Source organism: Pseudorca crassidens, chromosome 12, assembly GCF_039906515.1.
Source record: "Pseudorca crassidens isolate mPseCra1 chromosome 12, mPseCra1.hap1, whole genome shotgun sequence".
NCBI lineage: Eukaryota > Metazoa > Chordata > Mammalia > Artiodactyla > Delphinidae > Pseudorca > Pseudorca crassidens.
The window spans coordinates 90,505,583-90,523,236 of NC_090307.1; the positions used below are offsets into that span (position 1 = coordinate 90,505,583).

The following is a 17,654-nucleotide window of genomic DNA, read 5'->3' on the forward strand; positions in this document are numbered from 1 at the left end:
AATGTCCATGGATGAGGCCTGGGAATCTGTAGTCTTAGCCAGGACCTCCAGGCGATTCTCATGGACCGAATCACAGAACTGGCCAAGGCTGACTCCGTCCCACAGATGTGTTTTGTTTGCTGGCGTTATGTCGATTCTCACATATTTTATATTTTAATCAGCTTTCTAAATTGTTCTCGACAGGACGGGTGGGTCCAAATAGCCTGGCTCACTGTTTGCAGAAACAGAGCCTCTCTCACGGTGCTTTAAATGTTTGTTTTTTTTTAAATTAATGTCTAATTCCTATATAAGAGAAAATTTCATTAAAAAATCTATACTTCTGACTTCTCTTAAGAAAATCCGACAGTGTTCCCTGCCCACCTGGCAGTGGTTGGTTACTGACTGTTTCCTTTGGAATGGCCCAGTGGTCTCCAGATTTCCTGAGTCCCCAGCGTTCTCAGTTCCCTGCTTGCTGAGACTGAAGGGCAGCTGCCACTCACCTGTTGGTCTCATAATAATGAGAAGAGAAGTGGTTAGTGTGCAAGAGAGTCCTACAGCACCAGGCACTTCTAGAAGAAATTAAACAGAGCCTTCTTGGGGGGCAAGAAGGGCAGACAGGAGGAGTATTTGATATGCAGTGTTTGATCTGAGAAAGTGTGTCTGCATGTTGAAAGATACAGTCTGAGCTGCCTTCGAGAAACACGCTGGCTGTCTTACAGAGTCGATCCTCCTGGCAAATGGGCTTTTGAGTTTACGGCCTCTGTCGTGTACACTAAAGTCTGAGAAACACTGCCCCTTTGGGTCTCTATCATCTTATCTCTGCATTTCGTATATTACATGTTCTCCTACCACTGCAAACTCAACTATGGCCGAAGATGGAACTCCTTATCTTTCACCCGGTGTCTCTTCTGTTATCCAGATTCCCCGCCACTATGACCTTCAGCTCTTTCTCTCTCAAAAGTTTGCTCTTTGCTGTATCATTTCTCCCACCTTATTTGATTGTTACTTCCTTGTCTTGTAATCATGGAGTTGGGAAAAAAAATCTAAGGATACAGTGTGGAAGCTTCACCATCGTCACAGCTTCTCTTTGTCAAGTAAAAATCAGATATTATTAGGGAAGACAGCACTGGTCCATGGAGTTGATACCTTGTAATGTTTCTACTTTAAGAGTAAGGTCTCTTGTGTTCACTGGACCATATATAGCCTCACACTTGGCTCCTCAATTGTTCTATGTGTCTAGGATGAATAAGAGAATCTTGTGAACCATTCTCTTTGTGTTTTTTGCCAGCTGGGTCTCCACAATATTGAGAATGGATGAGAGTAGATCCCTTGAAATTTGTACCGAGGAAACTTACACAGCCAGATGTAATTCTATTCTCATAGTCCTAAAGTGGACCAAAAAAAATGGCATGTCATCCCCTTAACTCAACTTTTGTAACGTCGACCATGCAGGCAGTGAGGCAGGATGTGTTTATGCCAAAGAAGAAGGCCAAGAGCGCGTTATTTACTTTAATAGGTTGAGGTTGAATGATGTAATTATCTAAATTTCCAGTCATGCTAGAATGTTTTTAAGACTAGTGATTCTTAAATTTCATTCACTTTTAAATTGTTTTCATGATTTTTTTTAACCATATACACATAGCACCTGAACTATAATACTTATACCTTTTCTTTAAATTTTACTTACTTTGATTCAATTGAAAAGGAAACTTTATATCACCCTCAAGAACTGAAAACCGATCTTGGTTCCCATAAGTAGAAGACACCTATACTGTTGAATTCTACGTGGGTACCATGGCCCACCAGAGGCTCTAAATTTGAGATGTGGCATTTCTGTGTTAAAATGGGGATTAGCAATTGTTACTTACATACAAATGGACTTTCTCTTTGTCACAATCAGAAGAACTGGAAGACCATCGAGAAGGGACTCACGTGATTCATGTTATGTTAAAGCATGCCTGTATGCTAAGATTTTCTTGGAGAAAGTGTCCGACACCAGAGGGGGTGGAATTGTCAACTCTTAGAAAGATGTAGGTGAAAATCCTCATATCAACCTGTACTCTGCTGAAATGCAGAGGTAGGGATCACACCTTAGGGTCTTACAAAATCAGAGTTAGGTATCTATGGCAGGAACTGCTGGTGGACTGCTACCTAGGTGTCTGGGTCTTTTCTCAGCTTAGCCAGGAAGCCCAAATCTCCCCATCCCTCTCTCCCAGCCTGTGCTCTTTTGGAAGCACTCGGCAGGTGGTCACTCCGTAGAGATGCTCTGCCACCAGAACCCTGCACACTTGCTTCTTTCCTCCTCCTCCTTGGCCACCCCGCACAGAAAACGCACTTAGAATCCTACAGTTGGTAGATTCCCTTGGCGTCCTCTATGCTTTATAAAGAAACCACAGCCCCAATTCTGGAGCCTCTCTTGACCAAAACCTGGGAGAACATCCAACTTCCATGCCCGAGATACGCCGTAATAAAATTGGATGTTGAACCAGCCAGATCAGATTAAAGGCCTTCCCAACCGAGCAGAATCGCTTTTCTTTTCTTTTTTTTTTTATTTTTATGAAATCCTTTTTATTTTGAGATAATTGTCAATGAACACGCAGTCAGTTGTAAAAAATAATACAAAGCAGCCCAACGTACCCTTAACCCATTTAGCAGTGGGTGAAGCTGAGTGATTACGTCAAGCAACTTGAGGTGGGGAATGTCCTGATCTCCTTTGTGGGCCCAGGGTCATCACAGGCGTCCTTACAAAGGGAAGGGGCAGAGGGGCAGAGTTAAAGAGAGATGTGAGGATGGCTTTGAAGCTGGGGGAGGGGCCAGGAGCCCAGGAACGTGGGCGCCTCTAGAAGCTGGAAGAGGGTGGGAACAAATTCTCCTCCGCAGCTTCCCAAGGGGACGCAGCCCTGCTCACCTGATTTTAGCTCAAGCGGACTTCTACCTCCAGAGCCCTGAGAGTGAATCATGTTGTTATCAGGCATAGAACTATGCGGTGATTTGTAGGAAACTCACACAGAGGTACGTCTCAGATTTCCCTCCTAACGGCAGCTCTCAGACCCAAGTCTCTCCTGGCCACATCTGCCTCACCAGCCTCACCTGCTTCCCTCTTACCCTCCTGGCCACATCTTGTCGCAAGACTGATATGAGGTCTCTGCTCCTTAAACGTTCCACGGTCTTTCGTCATGTGCCTTCCCTTGTCCGAGTCACACCCGTTCCCTTCAGACCTTCAGGAAGCCTCTCCCAGCCTCCAGGGTAGATGGCGCCCTGCCCCGATGCCTGTCGTTCTTGTCTCTCCTCCCTGAGCTCATCACACCCGTCACTGGGGGGACTCCCGTGTGACTATTCACATCCGTCTCTCCCTGCCCACATGGTAGTAAGTCCAGGAGCCCAGGGACCCCGGCGTCTGCTCATTTTTCTGCCTCCGGACCCTCCCTCATAATGTCTGATGTGTATCAGCCACTGATTAAATGTTCGTTGAATGAATGAGGGTGCTGTTATGAACTGAATGTGTGCTCCCCAAATGCATGTGTTGAAATCTTATCCCTATGATAGTATTTGGAGGTGGGCCTCTGGGAGGTGGTTAGGATTCAATGAGGTCACGAGGGTGAGGGGTTAAGGCCCTTATAAGCAGAGGAGGAAACACGGGCTCTCTCTGTGTGCACGTACCAAGGGAGGCCACGTGAGGATAAAACCAGCAGGAGGGCTTTGCTGGCAACATGATCACAGCCTTCTGGCTTCCAGAACTGTCAGAAATAGCTGTCGTTTAAGCCACCCAGTCTGTGAGGTTCCGTTACAGCATCCCGAGCTTACCGCGTCAGGTGTTATCTAAGGTGAAACCACAGCGCGAGAGGGAAATTGATGGCCTTGTTTTTTTTTTTTTTAAGTTTTATTGGCTTTAATATCAAAAAATTTTTATTAAAGTATAGTTGGTTTACAATGTTGTGTTAATTTCTGCTGTACAGCAAAGTGATTCAGGTATACATATGTGTACCTTCTTTTTGGTATTCTTCTCCATGATGGTTTATCACAGGATATTAATATAGTTCCCTGTGCTATACAGTAGGACCTTGTTGTTTATCCATTCTATATATATAACAGTTTGCATCTGCTAATCCCAAACTCCCACTACATCCCTCCGCCACCCACCCTTCCCTTTGGCGACCACACGTCTGTTCTCTAGGTCTGTGAGTCTGTTTCTGTTTCATAGATAGGTTCATTTGTGTCATAGTTTAGATTCCACATATAAGTGGTATATGGTCTTTCTCTTTCTGACTTACTTCACTTAGTATGATGATCTCTAGTTGCATCCATGTTGCTGCAAATGGCATTATTTCATTCTTTTCAATGGCTGAGTAGTATTCCATTGTATATATGAACCACATCTTCTTTATCCGTTCATCTGTTGATGGACATTTAGGTTGTTTCCATATCTTGGCTATTGTAAATAATGCTGCTATGAACATTGGGGTACATGTATCTTTTTAAAAATTTATTTTATTTAATTTATTTTTGGCTGCGTTAGGTCTTCGTTGCTGCCTGCGGGCTTTCTCTAGTTGTGGTGAGAGACTCTTCGTGTGGTGCGCAGGCTTCTCATTGCGGTGGCTTCTCTTGTTGCAGAGCACGGGCTCTAGGCACGTGGGCTTCAGTAGTTGTGGCTCGCGGGCTCTAGAAGGCAGGCTCAGGAGTTGTGGCGCACGGGCTTAGTTGCTCCGCAGCATGTGGGATCTTCCCGGACCTGGGCTCGAACCCGTGTCCCCTGCATTGGCAGGCGGATTCTTAACCACTGCGCCACCAGGGAAGCCCACATGTACCTTTTTGAATTAGAGTCTTCTCTGGATATATGCTCAGGAGTGGGATGGCTGGGGCATATGACACTAGTTTTTAGTGTTTTGAGGGACCTCCATACTGTTCTCCATAATGACTGCACCAGTTTACATTCCCACCAACAGTGTGGGAGGGTTCCCTTCTCTCCACACTCTCTCCAGCATTTGTTATTTGTAGACTTTTTAATGGTGGCCATTCTGACCGGTGTGAGGTGATACCTCATGGTAGTTTTGATTTGCATTTCTCTGATGATTAGCGATGTTGAGCATCTTTTCATGTGCCTGTTGGGATGGCGTTGGTTTTGATGCTCTCAGCATCACTCCACCACTCCAGAACATTCTTGAGCCTGCTCTGCTGGCTCTGGGTGGTTCTCATGGAAACTTGCTTTCAGCTGGTTGTCACAGTCGACATGCGTGGATAAGCTCATGTCCTCTCATGCCATTGCACTGTAGGTGGACGTGTGTCTCTCACAGGCCTAGGGCCGCCTCTGTCTTGAACCAAGTCCTCTTGGAAACGGGAAAGGGTGGAGAGTCGCCTTGCTCCCCCTCTCACCCTGCAGCCGCTTCTCCAGCGTCCTCCCCCGAATCAGCCACCCACAGCAGTGGTCAGGAAGGAAGGAGGGAGCCATGTGCACATCCTTGCGGTGGCCTTTGTTGGGACTTTGGGGTCAGGAAGGGGACTCCTCTGTGGATCGTCAAACTTCAGCTGAAATGTTGCAAGCAACAGAAATGCAACTCAGCTAGGCTTTGGGGCTTTATTGAGTGGATCCAGGTAAAGCCTGTGTTCTGGTTATCGACTGCTGCGTAACAAGCACTCCCAAACTTAGCAAGTGCAACACAATTGAGCATCACCTCTCATGGTTCTGGGGGTTACCAGGGCTCTCCCGCAGCTGCAGCCGTGGCGGCCAGGACTGGGTCCTCTGAAGGTGTCCCTGAGGTGGATATCCAAGACCACTTTCTTTTTTTTTTTCCAAGACCACTTTCTTTTTTTTTTTCCAAGACCACTTTCTTCACTCACATCTCTGGCACCTCCAGCTCCTCTACGTGGTTTCTTTCTCCACCAGCAGAGTCTGGACTTGTTCCATGTTGGCTTTGAGCTCCAAGAGGCAGAAAGCTGAAGCTCCCAGGCAGTTAACAGCTGCACCTGGAACTTGGCCATGGCCACTTCCGTTGACTCCGCTTGGTCAAATCAGCCAGAGGGCAGGTGGAGAGCGGGAAGGTCACATGGCATGAAAGCAGATGGGATGGGAGACGGTGTGGCTTCTTTGGGAGACGGAGCGTGCCACAAGCTGGGTCCAGGTGCTTAGATAACATCACCAAAAGTTTGTGTTCCTCCATCGCTCTGGCTCTGTTCCGAGAAGGCTTTCCAGGTGTGATCGCAATGTCTGCCCAGAGTCTCCAGGACTCCCTTTTATTGGCTGAAGCCTGTCCATCTCTGAGCCAGTGCCTGTGATTCCGACTGGTCCAGCCCGTGGGAACCTGGGGCTGTGTGGTCGGCCCCACCTGATCTAGAGGAAGTAGGAGTGGGGAGGATGGTCCCCCCGCAAGAACGTGGAGGTGCTGTGCTGGGCGAGGGAGGATGGATGCCGGGCTGCTGCATCACCTGCGGGTCGCCTTGCCCTCCCTGCTGCCTGCTGCTTTGGTCCACTTTGAGTTACCAACATGCAGGGCACAGTGCTGAGTCCATGGGTCTGGGAAGAGCTGCTCCTCTACCTGGAGAGATTCCCTACCCACCCCTGCCTGCCGCCTCTGCCCTGCCCGCAGCAGACACCGAGAGGATAACGCACAAGAAGACTTCCTCGCCTCGCCCAGGTCTGTAGTGTGCATGTTTCTCCTCCATGGAACGCCTTCGAATCTTTTTTGTCTAATTCAGTGAGTGAGTTCTCTCCCAAACAACACTGTCTCTAAGGGAAGACAGAGAGACGACAGGTGCAGACTCCAGAGCCAGACTGCCTGGTTGAAATCCTGACTCTGTCGCTGGCTGTGTGGCCTTAGACAAGTAACGTTACCTCTCTTGGCTTCAATCCTCTCACTTGTAAAATGGGGACTGTACTAACACCTAGCTCATAACCCTAACTCTAAGCCTAACCCTAACCCTAGTCAGGAGGAATAAAAGAATTAATACCTGAAAATTCTTGAGATATCCTGTCCTGCTCAAAGGAAGTTCTCTTTAAGCAGTAGTGATCCTACTTTTCTTTATAAAGTGTTCTTTGTATAGTAAGGAAATTCATTTCTTGTTTGTTCGGTGTTTTACAAATAATTTTTTCCTGGGTTGTCATTTGTCTTTTGACTTTGTCATGGTAAATTTTTTGCCTTGCAAAATTTTATAGTATTTATGCACTCAAACGTATCCACCTTTTCTTGGGACAGCTGGAGTTTTTTTCTTTTCTTTTTTTTTTTTTTGGTCTTATTGAGAAAGAACTTTCCTCACGTTATTTTTTTCGGACGGATGAGGATTCAATGCTCATAAGAAGAAGAAAAGTATTGAGTCAATTTGTCAATATTGCACTTCTGTTTTTTCAGATTTTTTCTCCTTTGTATTGACAATTCCAAGTGCAAGAAACAAAGTTCCTGAAAATGCTAATGTCCGAGGGCTCGTTGTGAATCTTTTAAGACTCTATGAAGACGTAAATTGATATTTAAACACAAGCTGTCCCTCAGATAGAAATGCTTATTCTGTAGGCTGAATGAACAAAAATGAAAAGTTTGGCTGATAGTAACCATTGTTTGCTTCAATCTTCCCTTACCTAATGCCAAATTGAATGTTTTATTTTTATTTTTCTTCCTGGACAGAAAGATATTTGGCCAAGACAGGAGTGAAAGGAATTTTTAAATGCAGCTAAGTGTTTGGAAAAAATGTACTTTTGTGAATCCCGCTGGGACTTCATTTCATAACAAAAGTTTCACAATGTGCCGTGTTCGTGTCCATGTGAAATTGGTTGTTTCTGAGTGGAGAGGCATGGCAGGAAGGCTTGGGGCTTTGTTTCTGGACTCTGCGCCACTGCAGTGCAAGGCAGACAGAAGTACTGGGATGCCCTGGGCCTGGGAGTCCCCTCCACCTGCTGAGTGGGGCAGTGTCTGGGGCAGCCCAGCCGCCCTCTGAGCAAACTGCCCAAGTCCCATCCTTTCGTTGGCGTGACCTGTGTCCCAGGGCACTTTTGGGGACTTTCCTTTTTCCTCAATAGCCCTGAGAACATGCTGCTTATGACTCTGAGCTCTACCCTGGAGTCTATCTGAACCTCATGTGTTGTTTTGAGGTTCCTCTCTACATTAAAAAAAAAATTAGAGAAATTCCAAACCAGGGAATTATATATTAATTATATATTATTATGAGTTACATATATAATTATAATATATAATTATATATTAATAATTAAATATTCCCATGATTATTATATAATCATGCCATGTTTTACATGTTTATATTCATCGTATTAAGGCTTTCGACCTACAAAGGTATGATGCAATGTAGTTGTCACAATTATATTGTCACAAGACATTTGAACAACTTGTGACAAATATGTTGATTCAAAAAGCATTACAGCCAGGATGGGTGGTGATGCGACAGAAGTTTATACTTGATGACAAACGTCTTCTTGTAATTCAGACTCTCTTGGACTGTGCCCATCATCTCACTTGAAGATAAGATACAAAGTCTAAAATTGGTACCATTTATATAAATAAGGCCCAGGGCCAATGGCCACCCCCGCTCCCCTCCCAGCCCCATCCTGGGCCTGTTTTGATCAAGTCTGGGCACCTCCTCTCTCAGCATCAATGAAGCCTTCCCACCACAGAGCCTGGGCCAGCTTGGGAGGGCTGAGGCCGCCTGAGTTATTTCTGGCTTTCACCACCGAGTCCAGGCAGGCTGCATGCATTCTCACACACACGCACACACACACACACACACACACACGTTTACTTATGGGCAAAGAAAGGGTAAATGTTACTGGATTCAGAGAAGCAGAGTGGAGGTAATCAGGGATCCAAAGGGCAATTCCAGGAGCCTCCGGCCAGGAGTGGCCACTGTCGCCCCTCGCCCGGGAGCCTGCCCCTGGACTGCACAGTGATCGCGGGTCAGGGTCTTCACCATCAAGGGCTGGCCTTGTTCCTTACACTCCCCCTGCTTCCAGTGATGGAGACACACCCACCAATGGGCCAGCTTGTTCATACCATTTAGTCCACGTGGAGCCTGGGGACCGGGCTCAGGACTTAGGAGTCTGCGGACTGGCCGTCTCGGCTGCCAGGGCCTTCGTGTGCCCCACTTTGATGGGAATGAACAGTTGTAGGTTTCAAAACCTTTCAAAGTGGCTTCCTCTTTGACTAGAAATGCCCTACTGGGAATTTATCCTAAAGGCATCTAATCTGAGACGTGCAGAAAGGTTTAGCTTCCCGTTCTGTTTGGGAAATTAAAAGTCGAAGGAAACTTTAAGACCCAGCCATGGGGGAAGGGGTTTGCTGTTTTTTTTTTTTTCTTTAAAAAAAATTACAGTTCCTGTTTATTTTATTTTTTTGGCCGTGCCACGCGGCTTTCGGGATCTTAATTCCCCGACCAGGGATTGAACCCGTGCCCTCGGTGGTGAGCGCACAGAGTCCTAACCACTGGACCGCCAGGGAATTCCCTAGAGTTCCTGTTTAGAATGTCATGAAGTGCAGATACAAACAATGATGACATAGAGGTGTATTTATGGCCATTGGAGGGGGTCTATGATGTAGTAAGTTCTCAAAACATGTGGCTTATAAACCGGTATGTGTGAGTTGGTTCCTTTCTCTGTAAAATATGTTTATGGAGACGCTTTGGAAGGGGCTACCTTAACTGCCGACGTCTGTAGGTCAGACTGAGTTTGGGTCTAATCTGAGTCAGTCTCTCGTTCAGGGACCTTGGGCAAACCGGACTCAAGTTTCTTCATCTGCCTGACGGGGTAAGCCGATGAATGATAATCAGGTTTTGTCGTATGTATGAGGAGAGGATTCATTTAAAACCCTTAGTAAAGTGTCTGGTACTTAGTGAGCTACCTGCTTTTATGGTTTGTATTTTCTGGATTGAGCATACACTGTCTCTGGAATGAGAAAAAAGAAAACTGCCTTTTAAATGAAAAACAAAGAGCAGCGAGAACGACCTGCTTCGGAGAGGTTAAGTCCCGTCCGTTTTTCATTAAAAATAACCCCACGCCTTTTCTGTCCTCAGGGGTCACGTTCTCTTTTTTCTGGAAGACGCAAGCAGAACATTCCAGAACAACCCCTTTCGCGTTCGGGGGACAGGTCATTTCCAACGGGTTCAAAGTCTGCTCCAGCGGTGGCAAGGGCTCCGTGGAGCTGTACACGCGTGAGAACTCCATGACGTGGGAGGCCACCTTCAGCCCCCCAGGTAAGGGCGCCGCTGGCCCGGAGGGATGCTCAGGGAGGCGTATGGAGGCCAGACGCTCCGCTGTCGGTCCCCTGGCCTGCGGGCGCTTGAGCCCCGCCCTCTCAGGGGCTGCTTGGGAGGACTTGCTGGAAAGGGTGAGATGACATCCTCTGCGGAGATGTCTGCACGGCGGATGAGGGGCGGGGTCCTTCGGGCTGACGCCTGTGCTCCCCCTGACCACGGGATGACTGGGTCACCGCACCATGTTACTTAGTGCCCCGAGCCTCGGTTTCCCTAGTGAAGGCATTAATGATACTTACCTCACAGCTTGGGGGAAATTAAATGGAATATTGCATGTGGCGTGCTTAGCACAGTGGTTATTGTTTCTCCTTCTTTTCCTGTCCTTCCCCTTCCTCCTTCTACCCCTCCTTCTTTTTAGTGCTGTAGACTTGCAGATGTTTAGACTTCGCCGGGAAAAGGTTTTGGAAACGAGGGGCTGACGATTAGGGGAAAGAAAGCTGGCGGAGGGGAGGCGTGTGGGCACCAGGCCAGCGAGGGCCTGGGATTCAGGAGGGATGGTCTGGACCAGTGTGGGGACTGGGTGTGTGCAGATGTGGCTGAGTGCGTAGGTGGGTGTCAGGAGGCCACGTGGTCCAGTCCTCTCTGACGAGTCCTGTTTCCTCCGGGGCTCAGTGTGATCCGTCGCTGGCCGGGCATGAGGTCAGAGGTGTGGGCCAGGAAGCTGGGGGAGGCCGGAGGTCTGGAGTGGGAACTGAGATGGGGAGAGGTGATGGGGGACTCAGAATGTCTCGAGGTAGCGTGGACGGGCTGCCCAGTCCAGACTGGAGACTAAGAAGGGAATCGCGGAGGGGGAGGGCAAAGTGAGAGTCTAGAACAATCTCCTTCAGGAGGAAATGACATCTCTGACACAGGCAAGGAGAATTCATTTTCGGACCATTTAAAGGAGGCTGCGTGTCTCAGTTGTTAAAAAACCATGGACCCTGGAGCCACGCAGCCTGGGTCAATCCCGCCCTGCACCCCTCTGCCAGCTGTGCGCACCCGGGCGCCTTACCCGCCTGCTCTGTGCCTCAGTGCGCTCGTCTGTAACGTGAGCACAATAGCAGCATTGGGTCATAGGGTGACTGTGAGAGGAATGAGCTCACACACAAGGAGCCCACGGGAGAGGGGCCCCGTGGGCACCGGGTGCATCTGCTTGATTCTGCCGCTGCTGTGAGCCAGGACCAAGCTCGTACCTCCACCCCCGGAAAAGGGGCAAATTCGGTGCCCACGGAGTTTGAGAGAATCTTGCGTGTTTGCCCTCTCCGATCCCCGAGGCCAGAGCTTGTCTCTGCGTCCTCTACCTGTTCAGACCTGCCTGTCCTGCCCCTGTTCATGGCTCTTATCACCTTCCACCTGCTATCAGTCTCTTCCGTAAGAGTCTGATCTCCGTGCCCCCTGGGGCTGACACAGTATCAGGCACCCAGTCGTTTATCTTGAACACGTTTTAAGGTCAGATCTGCTGGATCCTGACTGTTTCCCCACCCAGAGGAATGGGGAGAAGTGTAAACATTTCTGCCTGGCAGTGTGCTCTTTATTTGTTCATTGAAGGGATTTTCACACTCCAGGGCAGGGGTACTCTGGCCCTGTCTCAGATCCAAGAGCTCTCTGGAGACTCGTGGTTAGAAAGTCGCACAACCCCGAGCGAGAACCCCGGGGTAACTGCTGGGTGATTTAAGATGACGGCCTGGCTCGGGTCATAGGCTCCCTATCAGGGGCGTCTTCCAGCAGCAAGTCCCTGAGGGCGTCTGAGCACACACCTGCACACGAGGTGTGGCCCTTTGTGGGGCAAGCTACCATCAGAGTCCAGTGAACTTTCTTCCTGTTGGTGAACGTGGTTCTCATGACAGAGAGACGAGTCATCCCCAAGGCTCCTGATAGAGGATCCTGACGGAGCCGGGAGTGGTCTGTTCTCCCTCGGTGCTGCCATATTGGTTGCTATCACCTGCTTGAGGTCAGGCAGAGGCGGGTATCAGTGGCCTTTGGGCTGAATCAGGTCCTCAGATAGGTCTCATTGACCTGCCCTGTGCTGGCCTAGGCTGGATTAACAAAATATTTTTGAACAAGTTATGACCATTAGTTATTACTTCATTTAATTTAAAATGGCAAAGGGTCTCTTTGAACGGCCTCTGGGGTTTGTGGGGGGGAACTTCTTTGCTGTGCTCCTAAGGACTGAGGGAAGTGAGATGTGGATTATGACCTATATGAGGACTCAGCCAGCGGTAGCACTGACCCATCATCATAAGAAAGAGAAATGTGCTTAAAGCTAGAATGACCACTGCACGGAGAGCTCGACCCACACCGTGAGAAGGGTGTCTCTGCTCTTTCCCAGGCCCCTACTGGACTCATGTCCTATTTACATGGAAGTCCAAGGAGGGCCTCAAAGTCTACGTCAACGGGACGCTGACCACCTCAGACCCAAGTGGAAAAGTGTCTCATGCCTACGGGGAGCCCAATGTCAACCTCGTGATAGGGTCTGACGAGCGCCAGCCCAAGCGCTACGAGAACGGCGCTTTTGACGAGTTCATCATCTGGGAACGGGCCCTGACGCCGGACGAGATCGCCATGTACTTCACAGCTGCCATTGGTCAGTGAGAGGGGAGGGGCTGCGGGCCGGCTGTGACGTCAGCTCCTGGGGAGGGGGCGGGCTTCGTAGCCACCTCCCCTTCCCAGCGTTTTTCTTCTCCTCCCTCTCCTGATGCGGCCGTCAGCGCTGCAGGCTGAGATGTGTCCTGATCGGCCTCACAAATACGGTGGGCCTTCTAGAGCCCCTGCTCTCTGAGATGGAGGAATCCACAATTTACCAGAAACACGCTGAGATGAATGTCTCCTGCCGTCACCAGGGAGTTTTCCAGGTGTTTGTGACAGATGCTTATGGAAAGCTTTGGGAATCAAGTGTTCCAGGTCCATTAGTGCATTTGATCCACAAATGTTTACCACGTGCCTCCCGCGTGCCAGACTCACCCACCACGGGCCCTCGGAGCGCCCCCAGGACGCCCCCTTCCTGCTTAGCACAGAGCGGTGGTTCAGATCAGGAACCCAGGGGACAGTTGGACCTGGGTTCAGGTCCTCAGTCAACCACGATGAACTGTGGGACTTGGAAAGTCACTAATTTAAGAAATGGAGGTAAAATTCATAAAACGTGAATGTCACCATTTTACAGTGTACAGTTCAGCGGTGCTTACTATGTCCACATGTTGTGCAACCATCACCCCCAAAGGAACCCAGCACCAGTGCGCAGTCGGTCCCCCGTCCTCCTTCCCCAGCTCCCGGCAGCCACTGATCTACTTTCTGTCTCTATAGATTTACCTATTCTGGACATCCCATATAAATGGAACCATATGTGACCTTCCGTGTCTCATATGACGTCACTAGGAATCTCTGTTTTGGACTCTGCCTTCCTTTGCATAAAGATCTGTCTGCACAGGAAGCCGTGAGCTAGGGCTGCAGGTACCCAAAGGGGGCGTTTCCCTGGGTGACCTGTCTGGAGGGGCCCCTCCTCTAACCTGTTAGCTAGAGCAGTACCATTTCCTGGCGGGTTGGTCCAGCCGAGGTGGCCTCTTCTCTTCTAACTCACACAAAGGCAGAGTGTTGATCAGCTCTCCCCCTGCTCAGGTGTCCCCCCAGCCCTGCGACGGTTGGCCGTTCCTTCTGTAGAGAAGCCAAGGAAGCAGAAGGCTTTGTTCAGAGTCCCATGGTTTGAAAGTGTGTTCCTTTGACACTAGAAACACACTCTGCACAATCAGATGCTCTTATAACAAGAGCCAGTTGGGAACCGAGACTGACTTAGGACGCGGCCGACTCTCGTTTCTCATCCTAGTCTCACGTGGTCATCAGTTATGAGGATGGACAGGGCCGCTGGGATGAGTTTTATTGTCCTTCACTTCTCTTATGGACTCACATGAGTTAAATGTGAATTTGATGGGACTCCGACTTGGAGAGCAGAGTGTTTGGGGCTCTGATCCCCAGAGCAGGGTCACACCTTACCCTCTCCCCAGCTACCCGCCTCCACCCACGGGGTCATTTACTCCTGGAACCAGGGATGGGTGATGAGGTTATTCCCTCAGGCCACCCAAAGCAACTTGAGGGATTTCCAGAAATGAGGTAGAGTACCTAGTGAAGTCTGTGTTTTCATTGGGGAATACTAAAATTAGAAGGAGTTGGATGTCTTCATTATTATAATCATTCACAATGGACCAAAAGGGGTCTTGAATAGAATCCTCGGGATGGGAGGGGCTCAGGAAGATGGTCCCCCACCACTTGATGGGGTCCACGCCAGTGTCACCTCACTGGGAGGGGAGGTGGCGAGGCCTCTGTTTGTCCCAGCCCAGTGATTCACAACCCTCTGTGTTTTATCTCTAAGTAGTCCAGATGCAATGGAAATCCATTTCGTTTGCGTCTTTATGTATTTGAAATCAGTAAAAGCATGTATAAAGTCATCTTTTTACATGATGACCTGCCTAAAGACTATTCCCAAGCAATTTAGACTATAAATGGAAAAATAATTTGACCTGGGAAAATCCATACAATCTACCCATTTGGCTGATTTATTAGGCCTTTATCTTTCCAGCGACACTGCTACTCAAAACATTCTCAGACTCTTCTTAGTTTGTCTCTGAAGCTGGGCCAGTTTTGAATAAGGACAGGCCTTCCTGAGGGCGAACGAGGTGACCATGGCTTAGCCCTTAATGAAGCATGATTGATTTTTTTCCAGGAAAGCATGTTTTGTTGTCCTCAACGCCACCCAGCTTCCTCACGACAGCCACAGCAAACACCATGGTGAGCAGATGCATTTAACGTTGTCCCCACCTCCCCATCTTGGTGATGTCTTTTTGCTTGGACTATATGCCAGGAGAGTGGGAATCCCATTTCACAGTCTGGTCCTGTCTTACTGGCAGTATAATGAATGTCTGGGAGGAAATAATAAATGTAGGGGAAGCCAACGCTGGCACTAAATCTCAATGCTCGGAGTGACTAAATGGAAGACCTGCTTCCCGTGTGGCCTGTAGCCTCCGGTGCCTACACGGAGTCACCAAGACTTCCTAGGGACCCCCACCCCCACCCCCGACCCGGGACTGTTTTCTGGTGCACTTGGCACCATGAGTTGAGAACAGAGAGGAGCCGGCCTTGACACCTGGCTTCTCTCTGCGCCATTTTCTTCTGATGTTTGAGGAAAGGATCGATACGTTTAGAAAGCGTTCCCCTCTGGAATTAATTTGTGATCAATCAACTTCCCTTCCGTGGGAACTTTAATGTAATAGCGAGTGAACAGACTCTAGAACCATGTGCTTGGGTTCAAATCCCAGTTCTCGTACTTATTTCTGCATAAGCCTCTCCATGCTTAGTATCATCTATCAAATGTGTGCGTATTTCATGAGGCCGCTGAAAGGATGAAATGTTAATGCTATTCGTGAAGCAGTCGCAGGGGTGCCTGCCTGGTAGATAGTAGGTGCTATTACCATGATTACTATGGTGTGAGAAGCACGAGGCCCGGAGGACACGCTGAACTTCTGTACAAATCTTGGCTTTAGTTCTTAAAGGAACTCACGTCGCTGATTTCTTTTAGGTGCCCATTGACGCCTACCATCCCATCATAACCAACTTGACAGAGGAGAGAAGAAACTTCCAGAGTCCTGGAATTGTTCTGAATTACCTTCAGAATATGTCCCTCAGCTTACCCAATAAATCCCTCTCAGAGGAAACAGCATTAAATCTCACCAAGGTAAAGCTATTTGATTCTGTGGGCCAGACCACGGCCACAGCTGTGCCTTGTTTGACCTACGCAGGGCTGAAAAAATCAGAAACTTTACTCTAAAAGTCTGGATTTCAACCAGACGGCGTGGCTACTCCAGCCAGCTCTGCACAGCTCAGTGGAGTCTCCTGAAGATGAGACTCGACTCTTCGTCTTGTTTTCCCAGTGCCCAGCCAGCCTGGCCCCTCACTCCATCCACCTGGCCCCTGTAGGCATTTGGGTTTGCAACTCCTGTTGTAGACTCTGCCACCTCCCTTGGCAACAGGTAGAAGGTGGAGTTGGGTCTTTGGCAGGTTTAACCGTGGGACCATAGTGTGACCCCAACACTGTGACTTGTATCTCAGTGGGAATTCCCAAAGTTACGTAAAGCACTTAGGGAATGCACCACGTATGGCATTGGAACCAAGGTGTTTTCTCTTTTCATTTCTCAAAATCTTTCTAGGTCAAGGTAGGGGAGGATGCTGGGCTCTTGGGGGCTTGATAACTTCGATCTCAGCACAGGGCTCCTGGTTGCTGTGCAGACAGAAGGGATGCTTGAGACCGTTTCACTTCAAAAGTGCAGCATAAGTGTTAAGAGCAGGATGTATACGGTCTGACTGCTGGGTTGAATGTCTCTGCCGGTTACTTACAGTGCACTCTTGGTCGCGTTATGTAACATGTCTCTGCCTCACTTTGCTCGTCTGAGATATGGGGAGATAATAGGACTCACCTCACTGGGGACTAAAAGGGTTCCTATTGCATAGTATGTGTCTGGCACTTGGCGAGTGCTTTTTAAGAGTTCGTAATTCTTACTGGTTTCCTTGCTGAAGACAGATCCAGAGAAGTACCTGAAAGCATGTGTTCTGTAAACAAAGACATCTTGAAACGCAGGGTGGGTCCTGAACGCCATAGCCTTCCTGCCCAGGCGACAGAAGCAAGAGTTAGACGTCTCAGATTTCGTTCATTCATTCATAGAACATGCTAGGTTCTGAGGATCTGGGACGACCAAGAACCACTTCCTGCTTCCGAGAGGCTCAGGGCTGAGAGGGTGAAGGTGCACCATGGAGTCTGAAAAGTGCTGTGAGGGGATGTCCCGAGCTGCAGGAGCTCAGGGACACTGGAGTCAGGCAAGCCTGGGCTTGACCCCCAGCTCTATGTCCTTGGGCAACTTTTTAACTTCTTCAAGCCTCAGTTTCCCAGTCTGTGTTATGGGGATAATTTGATGACCCAAGTCTCTCTCCTAGAATGGTTCTGGCTGCAAATAAACAGTCATATTACTATTTTAAAAACAATAGGGGCATCTAATTGCTTCACTCCAGGTTTGACTACTTCAGTCTTCATTCACAGCAGGGATTTGGGTAGCAGCAGGACAATTCTCTTGGCGTTCTGCTCTATTTCCAAGGGGCTGGAACGGCTCCAAACACCACACCTCACTACCAACCACCAGGAGGGAAAGCAAGGGCAGGGGGCTCCTCCTTCTTTATAGGGGACGAAATTCTTCCCCATGGTTCCCCCTGCAAAGATCCATCACATGACTGCACCTAGACCAATCACTAGCCGAGGGGAGCAGGCCTGGCTTGGGTGCTCAGCCAATCATATGGCAGTATGGGTGGGGCCAAGGCAGCACTCTGAGCACTTCCGGGCTCCCCACAGGAAGCACTTCCGGGCTCTGCACGTGAGCTCTAGGGGTGGGTGTGAGAATGCCCAGAGGGAGCAGACTGCCCAG

General features: G+C 48.9%; 1 protein-coding gene across 3 annotated transcripts in view; it reads left to right on the forward strand.

Moving 5' to 3' along the window:
* The window catches only part of ADGRD1 (adhesion G protein-coupled receptor D1), a 145,364-nt gene that overhangs the window by 17,725 nt on the left and 109,985 nt on the right, over positions 1-17,654 (forward strand). For all 3 annotated transcript variants that reach the window (XR_010933399.1, XM_067701242.1, XM_067701241.1), the window contains 4 exons: positions 9,982-10,161; positions 12,530-12,784; positions 14,912-14,976; positions 15,764-15,919. Coding sequence is in view for 2 of the 3 variants with exons in the window: in XM_067701242.1 (XP_067557343.1) it covers positions 9,982-10,161; positions 12,530-12,784; positions 14,912-14,976; positions 15,764-15,919 (656 nt within the window). In the remaining variant the exon portion in view is untranslated. The remainder of the gene's footprint in view (positions 1-9,981; positions 10,162-12,529; positions 12,785-14,911; positions 14,977-15,763; positions 15,920-17,654) is intronic.